Source organism: Sciurus vulgaris (genome assembly GCF_902686455.1).
Source record: "Sciurus vulgaris genome assembly, chromosome: 2".
NCBI classification, from domain to species: Eukaryota; Metazoa; Chordata; class Mammalia; order Rodentia; family Sciuridae; genus Sciurus; species Sciurus vulgaris.
In genome coordinates this window covers 150,478,383-150,498,932 of record NC_136462.1, presented here as the reverse complement: position 1 = coordinate 150,498,932, position 20,550 = coordinate 150,478,383, and the positions used below count along the sequence as shown (strand labels likewise).

At 39.2% G+C, this 20,550-nt stretch overlaps 1 protein-coding gene across 3 annotated transcripts in view; it reads left to right on the top strand.

The window, feature by feature from the left end:
- BNC1 (basonuclin zinc finger protein 1) overlaps nucleotides 1-14,187 on the top strand; it is a 28,186-nt gene extending 13,999 nt beyond the window's left edge. For all 3 annotated transcript variants that reach the window (XM_079126446.1, XM_079126447.1, XM_079126448.1), the window contains 4 exons: nucleotides 2,058-2,157; nucleotides 3,346-3,581; nucleotides 5,613-7,477; nucleotides 11,978-14,187. In XM_079126446.1, coding sequence (XP_078982572.1) covers nucleotides 2,058-2,157; nucleotides 3,346-3,581; nucleotides 5,613-7,477; nucleotides 11,978-12,662 — 2,886 coding nt within the window. In that variant the 3' untranslated portion in view covers nucleotides 12,663-14,187. The remainder of the gene's footprint in view (nucleotides 1-2,057; nucleotides 2,158-3,345; nucleotides 3,582-5,612; nucleotides 7,478-11,977) is intronic.
- The last annotated feature ends 6,363 nt before the right edge of the window (nucleotides 14,188-20,550 follow it).

Here is a 20,550-nt window from a genome sequence, read left to right as displayed (position 1 = left end):
TCGCCTGGCCACCCCAAACTCTAATTGTAAAAACATGCATATCTGTAAAGCACAGTAAATGAACATGCAATAAAATGAGGTATACCTGTATATGATCCCGTAGTTCCATTGATAGGACTTTACCCAAGAAATGAAAACATAAACATTATAAACTTGTACACAAGATTCCTTTTGGAGATGATAAAATGTTTTAAAATTATATTGTGATAATGGGTATACAACTCTATGCATACACAAAGAATCACTGAACTGTGTGCTTTAAATGCATGAATTGTATGATAATGCAAATACCTCAATGAAGTTGTTTTTGTAAAAAGAAAACAACACACTCTCCCACCACCACGCATTAGCAGTCACTTTCCTTTCCTCCCCAGTTCCTCATAGCCCCCTGGTAATCTCTTGTCTACTTTCTATCTCCATCGATTGCCCTCCTCTTGACTTTTTATGTAAATGGAATCATATAATCTGTGACTTTTTGTACCTGATGGCTTTCACTTAGCATAATGTTTTTACCCATATTGTAGCATATATCATTTCTTCATTCCTTCTTATTGAAAATTGATATTCCACTATATGGATATGCCATTTGTTTATTCATTCATCCATTGATGGATATTGGGTTTGTTTTCACGTTTTGTGAAATAATGCTGAATAATATTGCTATTGTGAATAATGCTGCTATGAAATATGCTACATGCACAGGTTTTTATGTAGACATGTTTTCACTTCTGTTGGCTGTATACCTAGGCGTGGAATTTCTGGGTCTATAGTAACTCTACTTTTTGAGGAGCTTTCAGACTATTTTCCAAAGTTCCTATACCATCTTAAATCCCATTAACTGTTTTTTTTTAATATTTTTTTTTTAGTTGTTGGTGAATGTTTATTTTTTTATTTATTTATACATGGAGCTGAGAATTGAACCCAGTGTCTCACACATACTAGGCAAGCACTCTGCCACTGAGCCACAACTCCAGCCCCCATCAACTGATTTTTACATGAAGACTGGTAATATAATCCTTGGAGTAAGTTTCTCCAAGTCTTTGGCCAGATTATCCTTCCCTGTATTCCATGCAAGGCCACATAGTCCATCAATTGACAGATTAGAGGTCTAAACCTTTAATTGTAAGGCTTTTTCTTCCCTTCTCCAAACATACTCACACTCCCCAGTTTCAAGGCTCTCTTGAATCATGTAAATTCTACCCAGAGGCTCTTCCCAGGAACCTCACTGACCGAGTTCCTTTGAGGCTTTTTCTCTTTAATAATAGATTATATTCTTCAGGCCTCTATCTCCTTTCAAGAATTCATTTTAAAAATATATATGAAGCTTCACTCTTAACACTAGAACTTTGTTGAATACACACATCTCTGTTTTCTGATTCAGTTTTATTTTTGTACAGTCTACACATCCACACCAAGCTGGCACAATAACATGCAACTGGGGCATCAGTGCAGGGATTCTATCTTCCAACCTTTGTCTCTGTCTCTGACAGCCACATAATCCAGTGAGTGGGGTCAGGGAATCATCCTCATGTAGTCAACTATTATACGTCCTCATTATATGTTCTATATCTCTTTTCAGCCTCTACCACATCCTGGGTTGGGGTGGGGGTAACAAATTCCATACACATACTACTTTTGGTTCAGATTGTTCATCCTTTTACTTATCCCAAGATGGACTCTGTACACCTTGCAGAGTTAGTTACTGCTGTGGCCAGCTTAGAGATTTGGTAAAAGTATGGTTGTTGACCTTTTCTATGCTCTTAATAACAAAGCAACATATTTCCTCCCAAGCCATATCTTTCCTTATAAATCCTGACAATTTTTTTTTTTTGCCTATTTTCACATGCAGGAAAATCTGTATAATGTTTATAGTCTCCCGAGTGCTGGGTCAGTTGCTTGTCTTTCTGTGGTATTACATACACCTTTGGGCTTGCCCAAGTGGGCACTATTGCTCAGTAAATGATGCTAAAGGGAGGTAAACATTTTGTTTTATAAATACAGTGTTTTGTTCCACACAGCATTTACATTGCTATGTATACATGTGTTCTCTTTTGTAGGCTATCAGCTGTACTCTGAACTGTAGTTGCCAAAGTTTCAAACCTGGAAAAATAAACCACCGTCAATGTGAGCAGTGCAGACATGGATGGGTGGCTCATGGTAACTTTATTTTTCCCACTTTCTTGGCTTATAGTGTTCCATCATAATAACTTACTATTCAGGGACTGATTTAATATCTAAGCAGCTAACTAGTGAACTACCTACTAAGTATCTAGTATGTTCCAGGTAATAAGCTGACAGCTTTTACATGTTATCTCTTTGAATTTTAACAATTTTATATGATATCTCATTAACTCCACTCTATTGTAGTCTCTCTCTCTTTTTATAAACTGGAGATTAAACCCAGAAACACTTTACCACTAAGCCACATCCCCAGCATGCGCGCACACACACACATACACACACACACTTTTATTTTAAATTTTGAGACAGGGTCTCACTAAGTTGCTTAGGGCCTTGTTAAGTTATTGAGGCTAGCCTTGAACTTCTGATCCTTCTGCCTCGACCTCCCAAGTCACAGGCATGCATCACCCTGTCCAGCATCATTAACCCTATTCTAAAGATGTGCAAACTGGTACTTCAGTGCTGTTTATTTGGCAGTGATAGGAATGTTCTAGACTAATATGTAACCTCCATTTTTTTAGCTTAAATATGCCCTAATGAAAATTTTAATATAAGCATATCCCTTATTCATGGTTTATCTGAAATTTTTAACTGGACACCCTGCTTATTCATTTGCCAAATCTGACAACCCTATACTAGCCACTTGTAACTATTGAGTAGTTTGACCAAAGAATGGAATTTCTGACTTTAATTTATTTTAATCTAAATTTAAATAGTCAAATATGACTAGTGGCTGTTGCATTGAACAGCTTGGACTTAGGTGACTTAATTTGTCAAGCCCCACAAGTAGAAAACAGCAGATTAGGGCTTGAGCCCAGATCTTTCAGATTCCCAAGTTCAGATTCTTCACCTCCAGATTTTGCTTCCTAATTGTCCATCCTGATTATACACTTGCCACCTTGGTTTTTCCCTTGTCCCTTCCCCATTTGTGATGATTTCACTCATGCAGATGCCACAAGAAAGGGAGAAAACCTTAAAGCCAGTCAATTTTATTTTACAAGTTCCTGTGAATAATTTGAAGCCTGATAGCTATTAAGGCTATTAATCATTTGCATGTTCTTTATGTTGAGACAGATAACTGAGAATTAGCCCAAGCCTGTTTTCTGTACAGTCCTCCTAAATTTAGAACTTTTCATAATTTTATTTCTTCAATTTGATTTTCAGCTCTAAGTAAGCTGAGGATACCCCCCATATATCCAACAAGCCAGGTGGAGATTGTCCAGTCCAATGTGGTGTTTGATATCAGTAGCCTCATGCTCTATGGGACGCAGGCCATCCCCGTTCGCCTGAAAATCCTCCTGGACCGGCTCTTCAGTGTGTTGAAGCAAGATGAGGTTCTCCAGATTTTGCATGCCTTGGACTGGACCCTTCAGGATTACATCCGTGGATATGTGCTGCAGGTACAGCGACCATGGTCACTGTTCTGAAATTAGTACCCGGGTAACTGATATGACCTGTTTGCCTACCAGTAATATGGTCATTGGTGGTCATCCTTTCCATTAATATTTTTTCTAATGACTTATGCCCCACCTCATATTCTGGGGAGAATCCTGTGCTCTCCTCAAGGTATCTGTGGAACTTCAGGCTGTGGGAGCATGACATTTATTTTGATGTGGGTTTCACTAAGCTACCTCTTCCATAGTAAACCATATGTCCCAGTTGGGTGCTGCCTTCTGTTCTTTTATTATCCCCAAACTACTTACTGACATAAGATACTATCTATGTCAGATTTTACTGAGAATTTGGGGTCAGAAAGGGAACTTACATTCCAAAACCACACAGCAAGCAGCTTACAATTTCATGCACCTCCTTCCTGTTCTTTAAAGACTTCTGGCATGCCAATACTGATTTTCCTTCCTAGGGTCTACTTCTTGTGATATTTGTGTTCTTGCACTTGTTCACATGTTCTCACTTGTGCACTTACTCGCTCACTCTGGCATTCTTGTGTGTGTGCTGGCACTCTCTCCTCTTTCTCTCCCTCCCTCCTCCACCCCCTGCAGTTCTTTTGGCTTCCTCACATTTTCTCATCTTTTCTCCAATGTTCCATTCCCTTCATATCTTTTTCTGTTCTTTATTTTCAGGATAATTTAACCTCTCTTCCTAGACTATGCCTTAGGTATAAGGCTTCGTGTTTCATATTCAGAGTCCATCAAGGTGTTTTTATAAGCAAAGAACATATTTCCTAAGATGAATTACATTAATCTTTTGAGATATGAAATAGCTGCACTATTTTTTTTCTTGTTACCATACTAGAAAATTCAGATAACTAGTGAAAATTTCAGTGAAATGGGAGTTGAATATATTTTCATTGCCAATATAAACTTAAGTCTTGGGCAGTATCATTAAAAACAAAAACTAAATACCTGATACTCTTCCAGTAATTTTGTGAAGTAGGTATATTATCACAATTTTCTAACTGAAAAATCAGAATCTCAGAGTGCTTTATGGTCTTGCTGAAAGTCATTGCACTAGTATATGTTAGATCCAGAGTTTTAACTCAGTTCTGCTTAACTTTCAAGCCCATAAACTTACCCTGGGAAATATATTTGCTCACCTCTAGTGCTGGACCCCCAGAAGTCTAGAAACAGCCATTTATGTAGAGTAGCATTATGATCTTACATTATGATGTAGATCAATATTTAATGATCCTAATAATCTTGCTTTCTAGTGTTAGGATTAAAAATATGGAATCAATTACCTTGAACCTCTAGTACATGAAAAATTTATAATGTTACGTTCCTCATCATCTTCAAAACTCTTACATACACTGTAAAAAATCTCAGTAGGCCATCAAATACATGTTCTGTGATAAAATATTTATTGTAGTTTTGGGAAAAGTTAGGCCTTGCTAGAGTTTGAAAGATCTCCAAAACTCCAGTGTAATTACAGCTCTGCTTTGTGAGCATGGGCAATAGATCAATACAGGTTCATTTGTTTTCTGTAGTTGCTTTGGAAGATTATTAAACTTCCAGCAAATGAATACTTGAGCTATATATAGTCTGATTTCTTCATCTGTACTCTTTAGATAAAGAAGTTACTATTGTTCAAATGATATATATTTTAATTTTAGCAGGGAAAATTATTATGCCTAATGGAAGACACCAATTGAGGTGAAAAATAACAACCATATTTCCCTTACTTGGGCTCAAGTAATATAATTTTATTTCTCTTTTCTGGACCAGTCATAGGCTCACTACTTAAATTTGTGCAGTTTATGTTCTACAGTAAGTTTCTAGCCTAGAAGAGTAGGATGTGCAGGGGCTAAAGTCCACAAGCCCTGTACAGTTTCATCTGGAGGGGTCATCTTTTTCTGATAATGCACAAAGATCCTCTGTAGTCTAGTGGAGGCCTTAATCAAATGACTACTTTATTAAAGGAAAGCTTAAAGAGTAATAAATTGATAATAATTTTAAATTCTTATTTGGATTTAGGATGCATCAGGGAAGGTATTGGATCACTGGAGCATCATGACCAGCGAGGAAGAAGTGGCTACCTTGCAGCAGTTCCTTCGTTTTGGAGAGACCAAGTCCATAGTTGAGCTCATGGCAATTCAAGAGAAAGAAGAGCAGTCCATCATCATACCTCCTTCCACAGCAAATGTGGATATCAGGGCTTTCATCGAGAGCTGTAGCCACAGGAGTTCTAGCCTCCCCACTCCTATGGACAAAGGAAATCCCACCAGTATACACCCTTTTGAGAACCTCATAAGCAACATGACTTTCATGCTACCTTTCCAGTTCTTCAATCCTCTGCCTCCTGCACTTATAGGGTCATTGCCTGAACAATATATGTTGGAGCAGGGTCAGGATCAAAGCCAGGACCCCAAACAAGAAATCCATGGGCCCTTCTCTGATAGTTGCTTCTTAACCTCAAATTCCACACCATTTCAAGTTGAAAAAGAGCAATGTTTAAACTGTCCAGATGCTGTTATTCAAAAAGAAGACAGTGCCCGTTCAAGTGATTCCAGCTCATACAGCATAGTCACTAAGCTTGAAAGGACACAGTTATCCCCTGAGACCAAAATGAAGCCCGAGAGGACCAACCTTAGCACAAAGAAGGGCCGGGTGTTCTGCACTGCATGTGAGAAGACCTTCTATGACAAAGGCACTCTGAAAATTCACTACAACGCTGTCCACCTAAAGATCAAGCATAAGTGTACCATCGAAGGGTGTAATATGGTGTTTAGCTCCCTGAGGAGCCGGAACCGCCACAGTGCCAACCCCAACCCTCGACTGCACATGCCAATGAACAGAAATAACCGGGACAAAGATCTCAGGAACAGCCTGAGCCTGGCAAGCTCTGAGAACTACAAGCGTCCAGGTTTCACAGTGATATCTCCAGACTGTGGGCCTCTACCCAACTACACTGGCTCAGGGGAGGATTCCAAAAGCCAACCAGCCTTCTCCAACACTGGACAAAATGGTGTGCTTTTCCCCAACCTAAAGACAGTCCAACCAGTCCTTCCTTTCTACCGCAGTCCAGCTACTCCTGCTGAACTGGCAAACACACCAGGAATGCTGCCTTCTCTCCCTCTATTGTCCTCTTCAATCCCAGAACAACTGGTTTCCAATGAAATGCCATTTGATGTTCTTCCTAAGAAGAAATCCCGGAAGTCCAGTATGCCAATCAAAATAGAGAAGGAAGCTGTGGAAATAACTAATGAGAAGAGGCATAACCTCAGTTCAGATGAAGACATGCCCCTGCAGGTGGTCAGTGAAGATGAGCCAGAGGCCTGCAGTCCTCAGACAGATAGAACACCTGAGGAGCAGCGCACACACTCAGGAAGCTTAGGGAGGTCTCTCCCTCAAGGAGAGAGGCCTTGCCATCTTAACTCAGTGATTGAGTCCTGTGGAACCATCAGCCAGACCCCTGAACAGGCCACACACAATTCAGAGAGGGAGACTGAGCAGAAGCTATCATCGACCATGGTGCCAAGGGAGGTTGAGGATGGTGGCCATGAACACCACTTCACACCTGAAATGGAGCCCAGAGTTCCTTTTCCTGACTACATGGAACTGCAGCAGCGCCTGCTGGCAGGGGGACTCTTCAGTGCTTTGTCAAACAGGGGAATGACTTTTCCTTGTCTAGAAGATTCTAAAGAATTGGAGCACATGGAACAGCATGCATTAGCAAGGCAGAAGGAAGAAAATCGCTTCCAGTGTGACATCTGCAAGAAGACCTTTAAAAATGCTTGCAGTGTGAAAATGCACCACAAAAATATGCATGCCAAAGAAACACACACATGCACGGTAGAGGGCTGTAGTGCCACTTTTCCATCCCGCAGGAGCAGAGACAGGTAAGGCATCTTTTGGTAATCATTTTTTCTAAGGCAGTGATTTTTAAACTTTAACATCTATTAGATTTTGTTAAAACACAGACTTCTGGATCATACCCCTTGAATTTCTGGGATGAAAACTGCAAGTTCGTCTTTCTATCATGTTTCCAGGTAATGCTAGTGTTGCTATTCTGGGAATCACAGTGTGAGAATCATTGTTCTATGAATTTTCATATTTCCACATTCATAAACTTTCAAAAATCTAAACTCCCTTGGCTGCAAAACCTGACCTGAAATGACATGAAGCTATTGGTAATCTTTTTAAAATCTATCTAGTGTGGATTTTTATGTATATTTAGTACAGAAATATTAATAAATTTATTATAAGGGCACTAGCATACTATTTCAGTATATACATCACTCTGCCTTTCTTGAAGTCTGAGAATTTCTGAATTCAGAAACACATCTGGCCCAAGGGTGTGAGATAAGGAATCTTTTCCTAGTTCTCACATCAGAAGCTCAGTTAAAAGACAAGTAACCATTTGACTCAGAGGACAGAGAAAGTAGCTTTTAAAATTATCACTGTAGTTTGTCAAAACTTATCTAATTTTAATTTCATAATATGAAGCCCATCAAGTGAACATTTTCTCTGATTTCTAGTTAAACAGCTATATTTGAAAGAAAGAATAACTGCTTGATTAAAGTTTTTAAAATGCTAGGATATTGAAGAATAAAGGTGATTGGCAAATTGAGGGCTGTGGTGTATGTTTGAAAGATGCTGGGTGTTCAGATACAGAGTCAAACTGTTTATGCCCAACCAGGAAGCATATCTCATCACTCTAGGGGCACAAAACTGATGTTACCATCTTTCTTATGCTTTTCTTCATGAATTTGGGTCCCTAACCACTCTTCAGGTCACCCTCCTCCTTAGCCCATGAAAGGAAGAGCAAACATGCCAAAAGACAACCCTAAGAGACTTAAGGAAAAGGTCAGCTATCAGCTGAAATGCAATATTATAAATGTTAAATGGCTCTCAGAATATTAAAATGCTACACTGGCTCAACAAGCTCCCATATATGAAGCAATTCAACACTACTACTAACTTAGACCAAATTGTAATGCCTCATTTATTAAGAGGGTGAAAATATACAGGCTCCCACGCACATTCCTGGATAGGGTTCATAAGAACATACTCATTGTCTTTAGCAAATAGGAGAGAGCACAGGAGATATTAGTTAAAATTTCTGTTTCTGTTGCTAGGATGTTAAACCAAACCACAAAGGTACCCTAATTAGTGAACCAGTCCTCCTCCTTCATCTTTCAAAGGAGAAGTGTTGTCCATGAATAAGCTGTTGTTAAGAAGAGGTAATCATATCAGTCAGATTATCTTTGATAGGAATAGGACTGTTTAGCCTTCAGTATCTACTAGACTAGAATGCACATTGATTCAAGATACTTTTTCATTTGATATTTACTTTTTCATGTATTTAATTTTTTTATGTTCTGGCCTATTTGTAAATATGAGCCCCCACCATAACAAGAAAGTATCTTGTATTCTAAATTTAAAACTACTAACTCCAGTAATCTAGAACTTGGAATTCATTTCACCTAGAATTTATCATTAAAATACCGTTTTAAATGGGACTTTGTGGACAGGCCCAAGCCCATCAACACTTCTGAGTCAAAGGTGAGAATTGTTACTTCAAGGACAGCTAACTTTCTGAAAGCTCTTTAAACCAGCAGCATTTATCAGGACCCATCAGGGAGGGAGTGGGTAAGCATGGTGAATGCTTATTTAGCCAACAAATATTTATTAAGAATCTTTTGGGGGCTGGGGTTGTGGCTTAATGGTAGAGCGCTTACCTGGCATGTGTGAGGCCCTGGGTCCCAGCCTCAACACAGCATATAAATTAATTAAAATAAAGGTCCATTGACAACTAAAAAAAATATTTTAAAACAAAGAATCTTCCCTGTTAGGTGCTAGGGGCACATCTGTACCCACAAGACCTTCAGTGTAGTAGAGGAGACAAACCAGTAAAAATGGTTTACAGGGCTGGGGATATAGCTCAGTTGGTAGGGCCTGCCTTGCAAGCACAAGGCCCTGGGTTCAATCCCAAGCACCGCAAAAAAAAAAAAAAAAAAATGGTTTACAGCTGAATCTGATGAAAACTGCTACAGTGCAGGAAATGTGGACTGCTGTGGACACACAGGAAGGGGCCTCACCATATTCCTTGGGAAGTTAAGGAAGGCTTCCTGAAAAAAGAAATACATCTAAACCAGGAGCTCTCAAATGTTTTGGTTGCACAGCCCTTTACAAACACTTGGCAAAGAACCCTCAAGAGCTTTTCTCTGTTCAAGTTATAGCTATCAATATTTTACCATATTAGAAATTGAAACTAAAAAAAAATTCATTATATCACTGTGAAAAAACAATAAACATGTTATAACATTTTTAAGAAAGAGGTAAAACAAATTGTCACTTTGAAATAACAATAAATATGTTACTGTAACATTTTTAGGAAAAAAATAACTACATTTTCCAAAACACAAAATCAGGGAGATGAGTTGCTGTTTTACATTTTTGCAAATCTCTTTATAGCCTGGTTTAGTAGAAGACAACTGGATTTAAGAATCTGCTTCTGTTTATTGTAATATCACATATCAGTAACCTCTGGAAAACACTGTACACTCAGAGTAAGAGTGAAAAGGGTATATAATATGTTAATTATGAACAATTGACTTAGGGAACCCCCTGAAGAAAGGGGGTCAGGGACCACTAAGATTGCTCAGACTATACTTTGAGAACCACTGGCATCAACTAAAATAGAAGCCAGGCTGAAGAGTTGAAGGGGAAGCTAGAGGTCGAATGGAAGGTAAGGGCACAGGGTTTGCAAAGTCCTGCAGGCAGAAACCTGGCACGTGGTCCAGAGTGTAGTATTTGTGGTAGTTATGGGTCATAAGGGGACATGGAACTTGGAAATGTATCTAACCTGTGGCTGAAGAAGGGGAAAGAGAGCTCATAAGTTAGCTCTTGATATTCGTGGGATAATCAAGAGTTAAGTGGGCAGAGGCTCAGAGGTTTTCTTTGTTGTAGTAGAGACCTTTCTGTAAAAGGTTCCAGTTAATTTGTTTGTCTGATTTTTTACTTTTGTAACCACTTGTATATACCGGAACCTTTATGTTAATCTAGTGTCTGGTTTTCTACCAACACACACCAACCCTTCAACCTAGAAAACTGACATAATCACATGGCAGAGTTGCAGTTAATAAGTGCTGCTTGCAAAGTGGGTAAACTGGAAGCAAAATTCTGATTATGTGCCCTCAAAATGTATAGGGGAATAAAAAATTACATAGTAAATGTTATACATTTTGTGAAATATTATTAAGCCTCCAGCATACACACATATCTTGGGAGGTTTGAAAGAGAAAATTCCATTCTTAGTCACTTTAGTAGAATGTTTTTCCCAATTTGACCCTGATCTGTATTGGGAAAGGCATTCGATTTGTTTGGGATTATTCTTCTGTTCCCTGTAAGAGTGTAACCCTTCATAGAGGTTAGTTTTGCTTGTCAGAAGTTAACGGGATTCCCCAAGCAAGAACAACACTGATTTACAAGTTACATCCAAATTATAGCATATGAGTAAAAGGCATGTGTTGTAATAGATGTTCATTATCTGCCCTTTAGGAGTAATCATTGGGTAGAAGATTGGTGGTATGCTCACACTGCTGCATTTGCAAAACTTCTGTCTGGTATATTATGAAACGCTGCAAATATGAACTAATCTACATGCATACACACATACACACACGATATGTAGCCAGATTTTAACCTGTACATGTAGAAATTCTTGGGAAGTGTGTACAAATGCTCTAGACCAGCACTATTCCACAGAAAGATGATATGAGCCATATAGGAAAATTTTAATATTTTCCACATTTTAATAGCCACATTAAAAAAGTAAAAGGAAACAGGTAAACTGAATTTTAATAACGTATTTAATTCAATTTCTAAAATATTGTCATTTCAATAAATGACACTAGCTACATTTCAGGTACTCAATGACTACATTAGTACAGTTCAAGAAAGAAATATTTCCTGGTTTTATTGAAATAAAGTCCTCTGCTTAGTTCCTTATTTTTTGTGACTTGTTATATTTTGTGACTTATTTTTTGAGAATTCCTAGGATCTCCTGGTTCTAATGTTCCAGTTAAACTGGCCTAATTGAAGTAGTCTAGCCATTGTCTATAGATGAGGTACTTGAAGTTACAGGTTAATCAGATGGTGAAAACCAAAGTTTCCAGACCGTTGGCTTTCCTGGTGAGTGCCAAATTTTGACAAGCAGTGAATAACAGTTGGGCCAGTCTCCACTAAACACAGTGTATCCCAAAGGAACCTAACTCCTTGCCATCACCCTCTTGCTCCACAAGTTTTTTCTGATGTCTACTAAGTCTCTCTACTCAGAATGATGTTTCTTTCTGAAACATCCCAACTGGTTGCTAACCATCTTTTCACTCTTGTAGACACAGTTCAAACCTAAACCTCCACCAAAAAGTGTTGAACCAAGAAGCACTGGAAAGCAGTGAAGACCATTTCCGGGCAGCTTACCTTATAAAAGATGTGGCTAAGGAGACCTATCAGGATGTGACTTTCACACAGCAAGCATCCCAGACATCTGTCATCTTCAAGGGAACAAGTCGAATGGGCAGTCTGATTTACCCAATAACCCAAGTCCACAGTGCCAGCCTGGAGAGCTATAACTCTGGCCCCCCTAGCGAGGGTACCATCCTGGATTTGAGCACTACCTCGAGCATGAAGTCGGAGAGCAGCAGTCATTCCTCCTGGGACTCCGACGGGGTGAGTGAGGAAGGCACTGTGCTTATGGAAGACAGTGATGGGAACTGTGAAGGACCAGGCCTTGTCTCCGGGGAAGATGAGTATCCCATCTGTGTCCTGATGGAGAAGGCTGACCAGAGCCTTGCCAGCTTGCCTTCTGGGTTGCCCATAACCTGTCACCTCTGCCAAAAGACCTACAGTAACAAAGGAACCTTTAGGGCCCACTACAAAACTGTGCACCTCCGCCAGCTCCACAAATGCAAAGTGCCAGGCTGCAACACCATGTTTTCATCTGTTCGCAGTAGAAACAGACACAGCCAGAATCCCAACCTGCACAAGAGTCTGGCCTTGTCTCCAAGTCACCTCCAGTAACAAAGTGGTAGACCAAAATCTCTGATAAGCATTTGTCATAGTTCAGGGATAAGGTAGTCCAAAGAAATGTTTCTAACTGTTTAATACTCTAAAAGTATTTGATTTGCCTATGTCTTTTTCTGTAGCAGGATAAACAAAAGACAAACCTTGTGGAAAGTCAACAATTTGGGGTAGCCCTTCCTATTATAATTTTTCCTAGCTCAGAGGTTTTTCAGTAATAGAAGGAAACCTTGGAGAAACCCAGTATTCCCCAAATTTGTTTACACATTTCCTGTGAGAGCTTTAGGTCTGCAGATCAACAATGAGGGCTCAGGATCTGGGGGTGGTTTCAAATGAGGCCTGCAGTTTTAAGAGCATTGAGGAAGAAATGTTCACCTGGAAAAGATTGCCACCATGGGCAAGACACCAGTCCCAAAGATTCCATTTTCAGTTCCTTCTTTAATGAGTCTGAAATCCAGACTTGATTTTGGAAAAATGACTTTCTGAGACCATGCCTCCATTTGGAGTGGATAATTCCTCCCTCCCTCCCACAAAGATCTCATATCTTACTCCTGGGACTTCTCAGCAGAAGCAGGTTGACTTCTAATGTGTTCCTTGTTGACTCTTGATCTGTAATGTGCATTTAAGAAGCTGGGGGGGGGAGTATTTCATGCACTTAAAAGTAGTAGTCTTCAACTTAATTTAAAATGATTTTGATAATATTTAACTTGTGTTTATGTTATGTAATTATTTGCTGTGAGTGCAGATATGTCAGTGTCACCTCTGGGTCTCAGAATCAGAACAAGTGACAACTAACATTTCAAAACCACTGCCCGTTTTCATTTGGTGAACTTCAGAGTCTATTCATTTTGATTCCCTGTGGAATAAATATAAGCATGATTTTGGCAGGACTATTTGAATATATTCTGCCAAAGCATTTACAGGACATGGTTCTGATGGTTTTTGTATATTTTCAGTATCAGTGGATCCCTCAGTCTTCACCATTTTGTAAATGTATAAGATTAGGATGAACTTTGAAATTTATTTGGTAGAAAAAAAAGTAGGACATTATTGCCATACTATGTGTCTTAATATTTAACTTATTCTGAAATATATTCTACACATTATACATTTTTGCTATTGTAGAAAGGAAACTTAGCCCTGTGGAATGAGACCATCTCCTGAAATTAACATTTATAGTATTCTAAAAGCCTGCATAGGTTAAAAAATAGATTTTGTATTCAGAATTCATGTTGTCTTTTAAACTCATGCTGATTTAAGTAATGAAAACATCCTTAAAGAAAATTGAGGGTTATAATAGATAATATTCCTTTAGCCTAAAAGTAGAAAAAGCCAAGAACCTGTTATGGATTATTTCAACTTTTTAAAAAAATTTTAATATACGTGACCACTTAACATTTGTCTCAGATTAAAGCAAGATGTATCTTTCAGCTGTTTTGTTACCTAGATGTTTAATATTCCAGTTTCCCAAAAGGAAATTTTTGTATACAAATGTTTTCTATGATTTAATAAAAATATATGGCACATCTTTTGTTTAACAAGGCAAATATTTGTAAGAAAACAGTTATATGGACTGTCTTTTTATGAGTGCATTTGCCTGTATATTCAAACACACACACACACACACACACACACACACACACACACACACACAGAATTTGACAGAACTGAAAAACCAGGGACAGTCTGTGAACAGGGAATAGTGTCAGCAACTACTATAAAATAGAAATTGCAGCAATTAGTGAGTTCAAAAAGAAAGAAAGTAGTTACTTTATTGGGAAGATAAACTGAGTACTGATCTTTAACCAAAGAAAGTACATAAAGTGATTTTTAAAAATACAGTGGGGTCAATGATAAGTCTTATAGCCAGTGCTCAAAATAGAATGCAATGAAACATTTAAGCCTTTTCTTAAATATGCAGTTTTAAAATTTAATTTTTATAACTTTTAATTTCTTCCCCTTTTTTTCCCTACCTTTATAGGTCCAGTGTCCCAGTTAAACTGGCCTAATATAAGTATCTGGCCATTCTCTATAGATGAGGCACAGGAAGTTACATGTCAGTCATATGGTAAAATTGAGAACTGCATACTCCCAGTTTCCACGACTATTGGCTTTCCTGGTACATGCTAACTTCTGATAATCAGTGAATAACAGTGGGCTAGTGTCCATTGTGTGATAAAAACACAATCCCATCTATGCATCCAGCTCCCCTCTAAGTTGATGCCCTTATTTCATATTTTACTGGCAGAAAAGAAGTCATTAGAGGGAAATTTACTCATGTACCAGCATCAGTACTAGTCCCACTCTACTGCAAACCATATCATCTCTTTTTATCATCTCTTTTCTACATGACTACAGTAGCCTCCTCACTCTTCTGTTCTTATATATTACAGTGACCAAAATGGCCTTTCTCGGATGTAGGCCAGATCTTGTAGTGTCCCACCTCAAAATCATCCAGTTACTTCCCTTATCAGTTAATATAAAATCCAAAGATCATCCCAGGTTCTATAAAAGGCCCTGCAGTATTTTCCCACCCTGCTACTTCTCCATCTTTCCCACTTGCCTTCCTTCATTATATCCATTATCAGCTTTGGCTTCATTTCCCCACAGTAATTCTTTCAAAACTAGAGGAACCCTATCCTCTTTAAGTAGCAAACGAATGGTCATTGGATAACAATAATCCACAGTGTCTCCACTTCAGCTGGTCCTAAACTCATTTTGTCATTTCCCCTCCAGTCAACCATTTTCTTCCACTTCGCAAGATACCACCCCACTGACTATCTTCTCAGTAGCGACTTCACTTCCTACTCAGATAATTCTGTAGGAACACCTTTGGCTTCTCCCCAATTGCCTGTCACCCCCTTATCACCATATCTATATTCCCACCCATCTTCATGTGACCATGTCTGCCTAGACCTCCTAAGAATCCACTTTGTACCTGTGTTGGATCACAGTGCAAACTTCTGGGATAAAGTAACCAGGATCCTGTACCACCTGTTTTACTCTCACATTCAGACACATCATAGTCTCCCTGTAGCCAACATCTATCATTGAGGGATCCAAATTTCCCTAGCTCAACCATTAGGGTTTTTTTCATTTGTGCCTATGAGTGGCTATGTGAGTCTAGATTCTCTATAAAGCAGACTAAATGTACAAGGATTTTAAGAAAAATTCCTTTGATATAAACAAGAAAAAGCCAGAGATTCTGAGTGAGCCAACAGATAATGCAGTTCTGACCTCCCAGTGAAGAGGAGAGGAGAGGAAGTTTGGGTAAAAGTACCCAAGATCACTGTGCAGTCTACAGAAGGTTCAGCAAAGCCACTAGGAAGTCCTTGAGTCAGCCCTGCATCTCCCAGAAGTGGGCTCCTTGGGAATTGTACACCTACCATGCTCAGTCATGGACTTTGGGCAACCCATGGGAAGGGTGTCTTAGTGCAAGCACAGCAATGTGTATCAGAACATGGTGCCTGGAGCTGTTGACCAAATATCACCTTTCTGAAGCCCCTGTGTATTGTTTGAATTGGGTTCAAACCTATACTTTTCTCTGGACTCAAATCGTTCCTGTTATTTCTGAAAACTGATACCCTTACCCTCCAGGGATATCACTCCATCTCTTCTCCCCCAGTTGTTATTTTTTTATTGGGACATTGTAATTCTACATAATAGTGGTATTTATTATACCATATTTATACATGTACCTAACATAATTTGATTAATCTCATTCCCTGGTGCCTTCCCTTTCCCTCCCCTTCTTCCCATCTTCCAGTGATTCGCTTACTCTACTTTCTCTTTTCTATTACTTTTAATTAGTGCATTATAATTACACACATATATGAGATTCATTGTGGTATATTCATACATAGACACAGCATAGTTTGGTAGATTACATTCCCCAGTACTTCCCCATGCCCTCCCCTCCTCCTTCCCTTCCTCTACTCTATTGGTCTTCCTTCAATTTTTTGAGCTTCCCCCAACTCTTTTAGTATTACCTTTCTGTCCCTCTCTTCTCATATGTGTATGTGTATATATCTTCATCTCTCTTTCTCTAGCTTCTACATAGGAAAGAAAACATTTGATCCTTTACTTTCCGAGTCTGGCTTATTTCACTTAGCATAATGTTCCCCATTTCCATCCATTTACCCACAAATGACATAATTTCTTCTTTATGACTGAAGTAAAACTACATTATTTGTGTGTGTGACACACACATCACAGTTTATCCATATGTTGATGGACACCTAAGCTGGTTCCATAAAGAGACTGTCATGAATTGCCTGCTATGAACATTAGTGTGCATATATCACTACAGTATGTTGATTTTACATCTTTTGGATAAATGCCAAAGAGTGGAATAGCTGGATCACATGATAGTTCCATTCCTAGTCTTTTGAATGATCTCCAAGCTGCTTTCCAAAGTGGTTGTACTCATTTTCCTACTTATTATTAATCATCCTTTCTACTAACTCCATTTCTTTATAACATTGCTATCTCTTTCACCTTAATGATTAAAAGAAAAGGCTTTATATACTCCTGATCCCCTTCTCTTGGTATTCTCTCCCCCTACTAATATTGCCAAGGTCCTTAGAATAGTATATTTTTGCCTCTCCCCTAATCACTGAACTTATGTTTGTTCCTTTATGCTACTAAGGGCCCCACTTTCACCAAGATTCCCAGGAACTTTCTGATAAGCATAGCCAAAAGACGTGTTTGGTTCTTTGGTGTCTCCTGGTCCTATTCTTGACCTTTTTCTCTTCTTACTCTCATGCTCTCTCCTAGATTGTTTCATTCATCCCCATGACTTCCACTACTGTCTGTATTCCAGTATCTCCAAGAGTTGTCTTCTTTAAAAAAATGAAAATAAAAAACTCCATGAGTGTTTCTAGGGATTAATCCCAGGGTCTTGTACATGCTAGGTAAGTACCTACCACTGAACTCCATCCCCAGCCCTCTGGAATAACAAATAAATACTCATTGGATATCACAGAATAATCCACGGTGTCTCCAGCTCAACTTGTCTTAAACTCAGTTTCCCCTCCATCAACCATTTTCCTCCTATATCCTCAGAATGGAGGAGAGGTGCCCACCGGGCAACAAAAACTGAACTTTAGGTCAATACCTGACAGAGTTAAAAGTGACTTTTCTTGTATTTTTGATAATCGCCATTCTAATTGGGGTGAGATGGAATCTTAGGGTGGTTTTGATTTGCATTTCTCTTATTACTAGAGATGTTGAACATTTTTTCATATGTTTATTGATTGCTTGTAGATCTTCTGTGAAGTATCTGTTCATTTCCTTAGCCCATTTGTCGATTGGATTATTTGTATTCTTGGTGTAGAGTTTTTTGAGTTCTTTATAGATTCTGGAGATTAGTGCTCTATCTGAAGTATGATTGGCAAAGATATTCTCCCACTCTGTAGGCTCTTTCTTCACATTACTGATAGTTTCCTTTGCTGAGAGAAAGCTTTTTAGTTTGAATCTATCCCAGTTATTGATTCTTGCTTTTATTTCTTGTGCTATGGGAGTCCTGTTAAGGAAGTCTGGTCCTAGGCCGACATGTTGAAGATCGGGACCTACTTTTTCTTCTATAATCTGCAGAGTCTCTGGCCTGATTCCAAGGTCCTTAATCCATTTTGAGTTGAGTTTTGTGCAGGGTGAGAGATATGGGTTTAGTTTCATTCTGTTGCATATGGATTTCCAATTCTCCCAGCACCATTTGTTGAAGAGGCTATCTTTTCTCCATTGCATATTTTTGGCGCCTTTGTCTAGTATTAGAAAGTTGTATTTATTTGGGTTTGTGTCCGTGTCCTCTATTCTGTACCATTGATCTACCTGTCTATTTTGGTACCAGTACCATGCCGTCTTTGTTACTATTGCTTTGTAATAAAGTTGAAGTTCGGGTATTGCGATACCCCCTGCTTCATTTTTCCTGCAAAGGATTGCTTTAGCTATTCTGGGTTTCTTATTCTTCCAGATGAATTTCATGATTGCTTGCTCTATTTCTGTAAGGTACGTCATTGGGATTTTAATTGGGATTGCATTGAATCTGTATAGCACTTTTGGTAGTATGGCCATTTTGACAATATTAATTCGGCCTATTCAAGAACATGGGAGATCTTTCCATCTTCTAAGGTTTTCTTCGATTTCTTTCTTTAGTGTTCTGTAGTTCTCATTGTAGAGGTCTTTTACCTCTTTTGTGAGATTGATTCCCAAGTGTTGGCGAGGATGTGGGGAGAAAGGTACACTCATACATTGCTGGTGGGGCTGCAAATTAGTGCAGCCACTCTGGAAAGCAGTGTGGAGATTCCTTAGAAAACTTGGAATGGACCCTCCATTTGACCCAGCTATCCCACTCCTTGGCCTATACCCAAAGGATCTAAAATCAGCATACTACAGAGATACAGCCACATCAATGTTCATAGCTGCTCAATTCACAATAGCCAGACTATGGAACCAACCTAGATGCCCTTCAATCGACGAGTGGATAAAGAAACTGTGGTATATATATACAATGGAATATTACTCAGCCATAAAGAATGACAAAATCATGGCATTTGCAGGCAAATGGATGAAATTGGAGAATATCATGCTAAGTGAGATAAGCCAATCTCAAAAAGACAAGGGACGAATGATATCGCTAATAAGTGGAGGATGACACATAATGGGGGGGAGGGAAGGGTTAGTGTTAGGGTTAGAGTTAGGGTTAGGGAGGGGGGCAAGTATGGAGGAAGAAAGTACTGTATAGAGGGTAAAGAGGGGTGGGAGGGGTGGGGGGAAGGGGAAAAATAACAGAATGAATCAAACAACATTACTGTATGTGGATTTATGATTACACAAATAGTATGCCTTTGCGCCATGTACAAACAGAGAGGCAACATGTATCCCATTTGTTTACAATAAAATTAAAAAAAATTAAAAAAAATAAAAAAAAAAAAGTGACTTTTCAAGTTCAATTGCCCAAGGTCATGGCTTGGCTATTCCATAAACTAACTGGGTGACACTGGCCAAGCAATTGCTTCTCTGGGTCACAGTTTCCTCATATATATATATGGAGAGAGAGAGAGAGAGAGAGAGAGAATGAGGATAAAAATAGTCTCTACTTCAGTGAGTTGTGTTGAGGTTCAACTGACAAGACACAATGACATGGGAAACACTTGGCACAGGGCTATGTATACAAGCACTCAACAGATTTTAGGTGGGATGCAGTAGCAGCAGCAGCAGCATTGCTATCTTTAAATTTCTTTTATCTCACTTTCAAAAGTCAGCAGTCACCAAATCTCAACAACTGTCTATTGACCCCAAACACAAATCTTTCCCCTCTTCATGTGCGTAATCAGTGTCAGTTCAACAAGACAGTCCTATCCTCCCTTCTTCTTTAAGATTATTTCAGCAGTCTGCTACTTTACTTTGCTCTCAGACCCCATCCTTCCTACAGCAGCCCTCGTGAGTTCTACAACAGCATACATCTATGCCTTCCCTCCTCTAGTTGCTTCCTGTTCCCATTAAGGTAGAATCCCAACAAGGCCAGCCTTACCATTCATGTCTCCACCCGGTCTCAGCAGGCTGACCTCCACAGTAGCCCCACAGTCCCAGGGCTGGGCAACCTTTGTGGCCCTGCATATTTTGCCAGCTCCACAGGAACTGCCTTTCTAGTCTCACTAACCCTTGGCTCTCCTTGGAGATTCAACTCAGGAACCATCACTTTCAGGAAGCCTCTTGGGACTTCTACTCCTTCACCCTCAGGTTTGAGCAAGCCCACTCTCTATACCCATAGAACTGTTCTTAAGATTTGCTCAGATTTGTCCTAACCCACCCTACCACCTGTTTGGCAGTCCTGCTGTCAGCATTTACTACTTACCAAGGCCTGATTTTAGGGCCTCCAGCTGTCAAT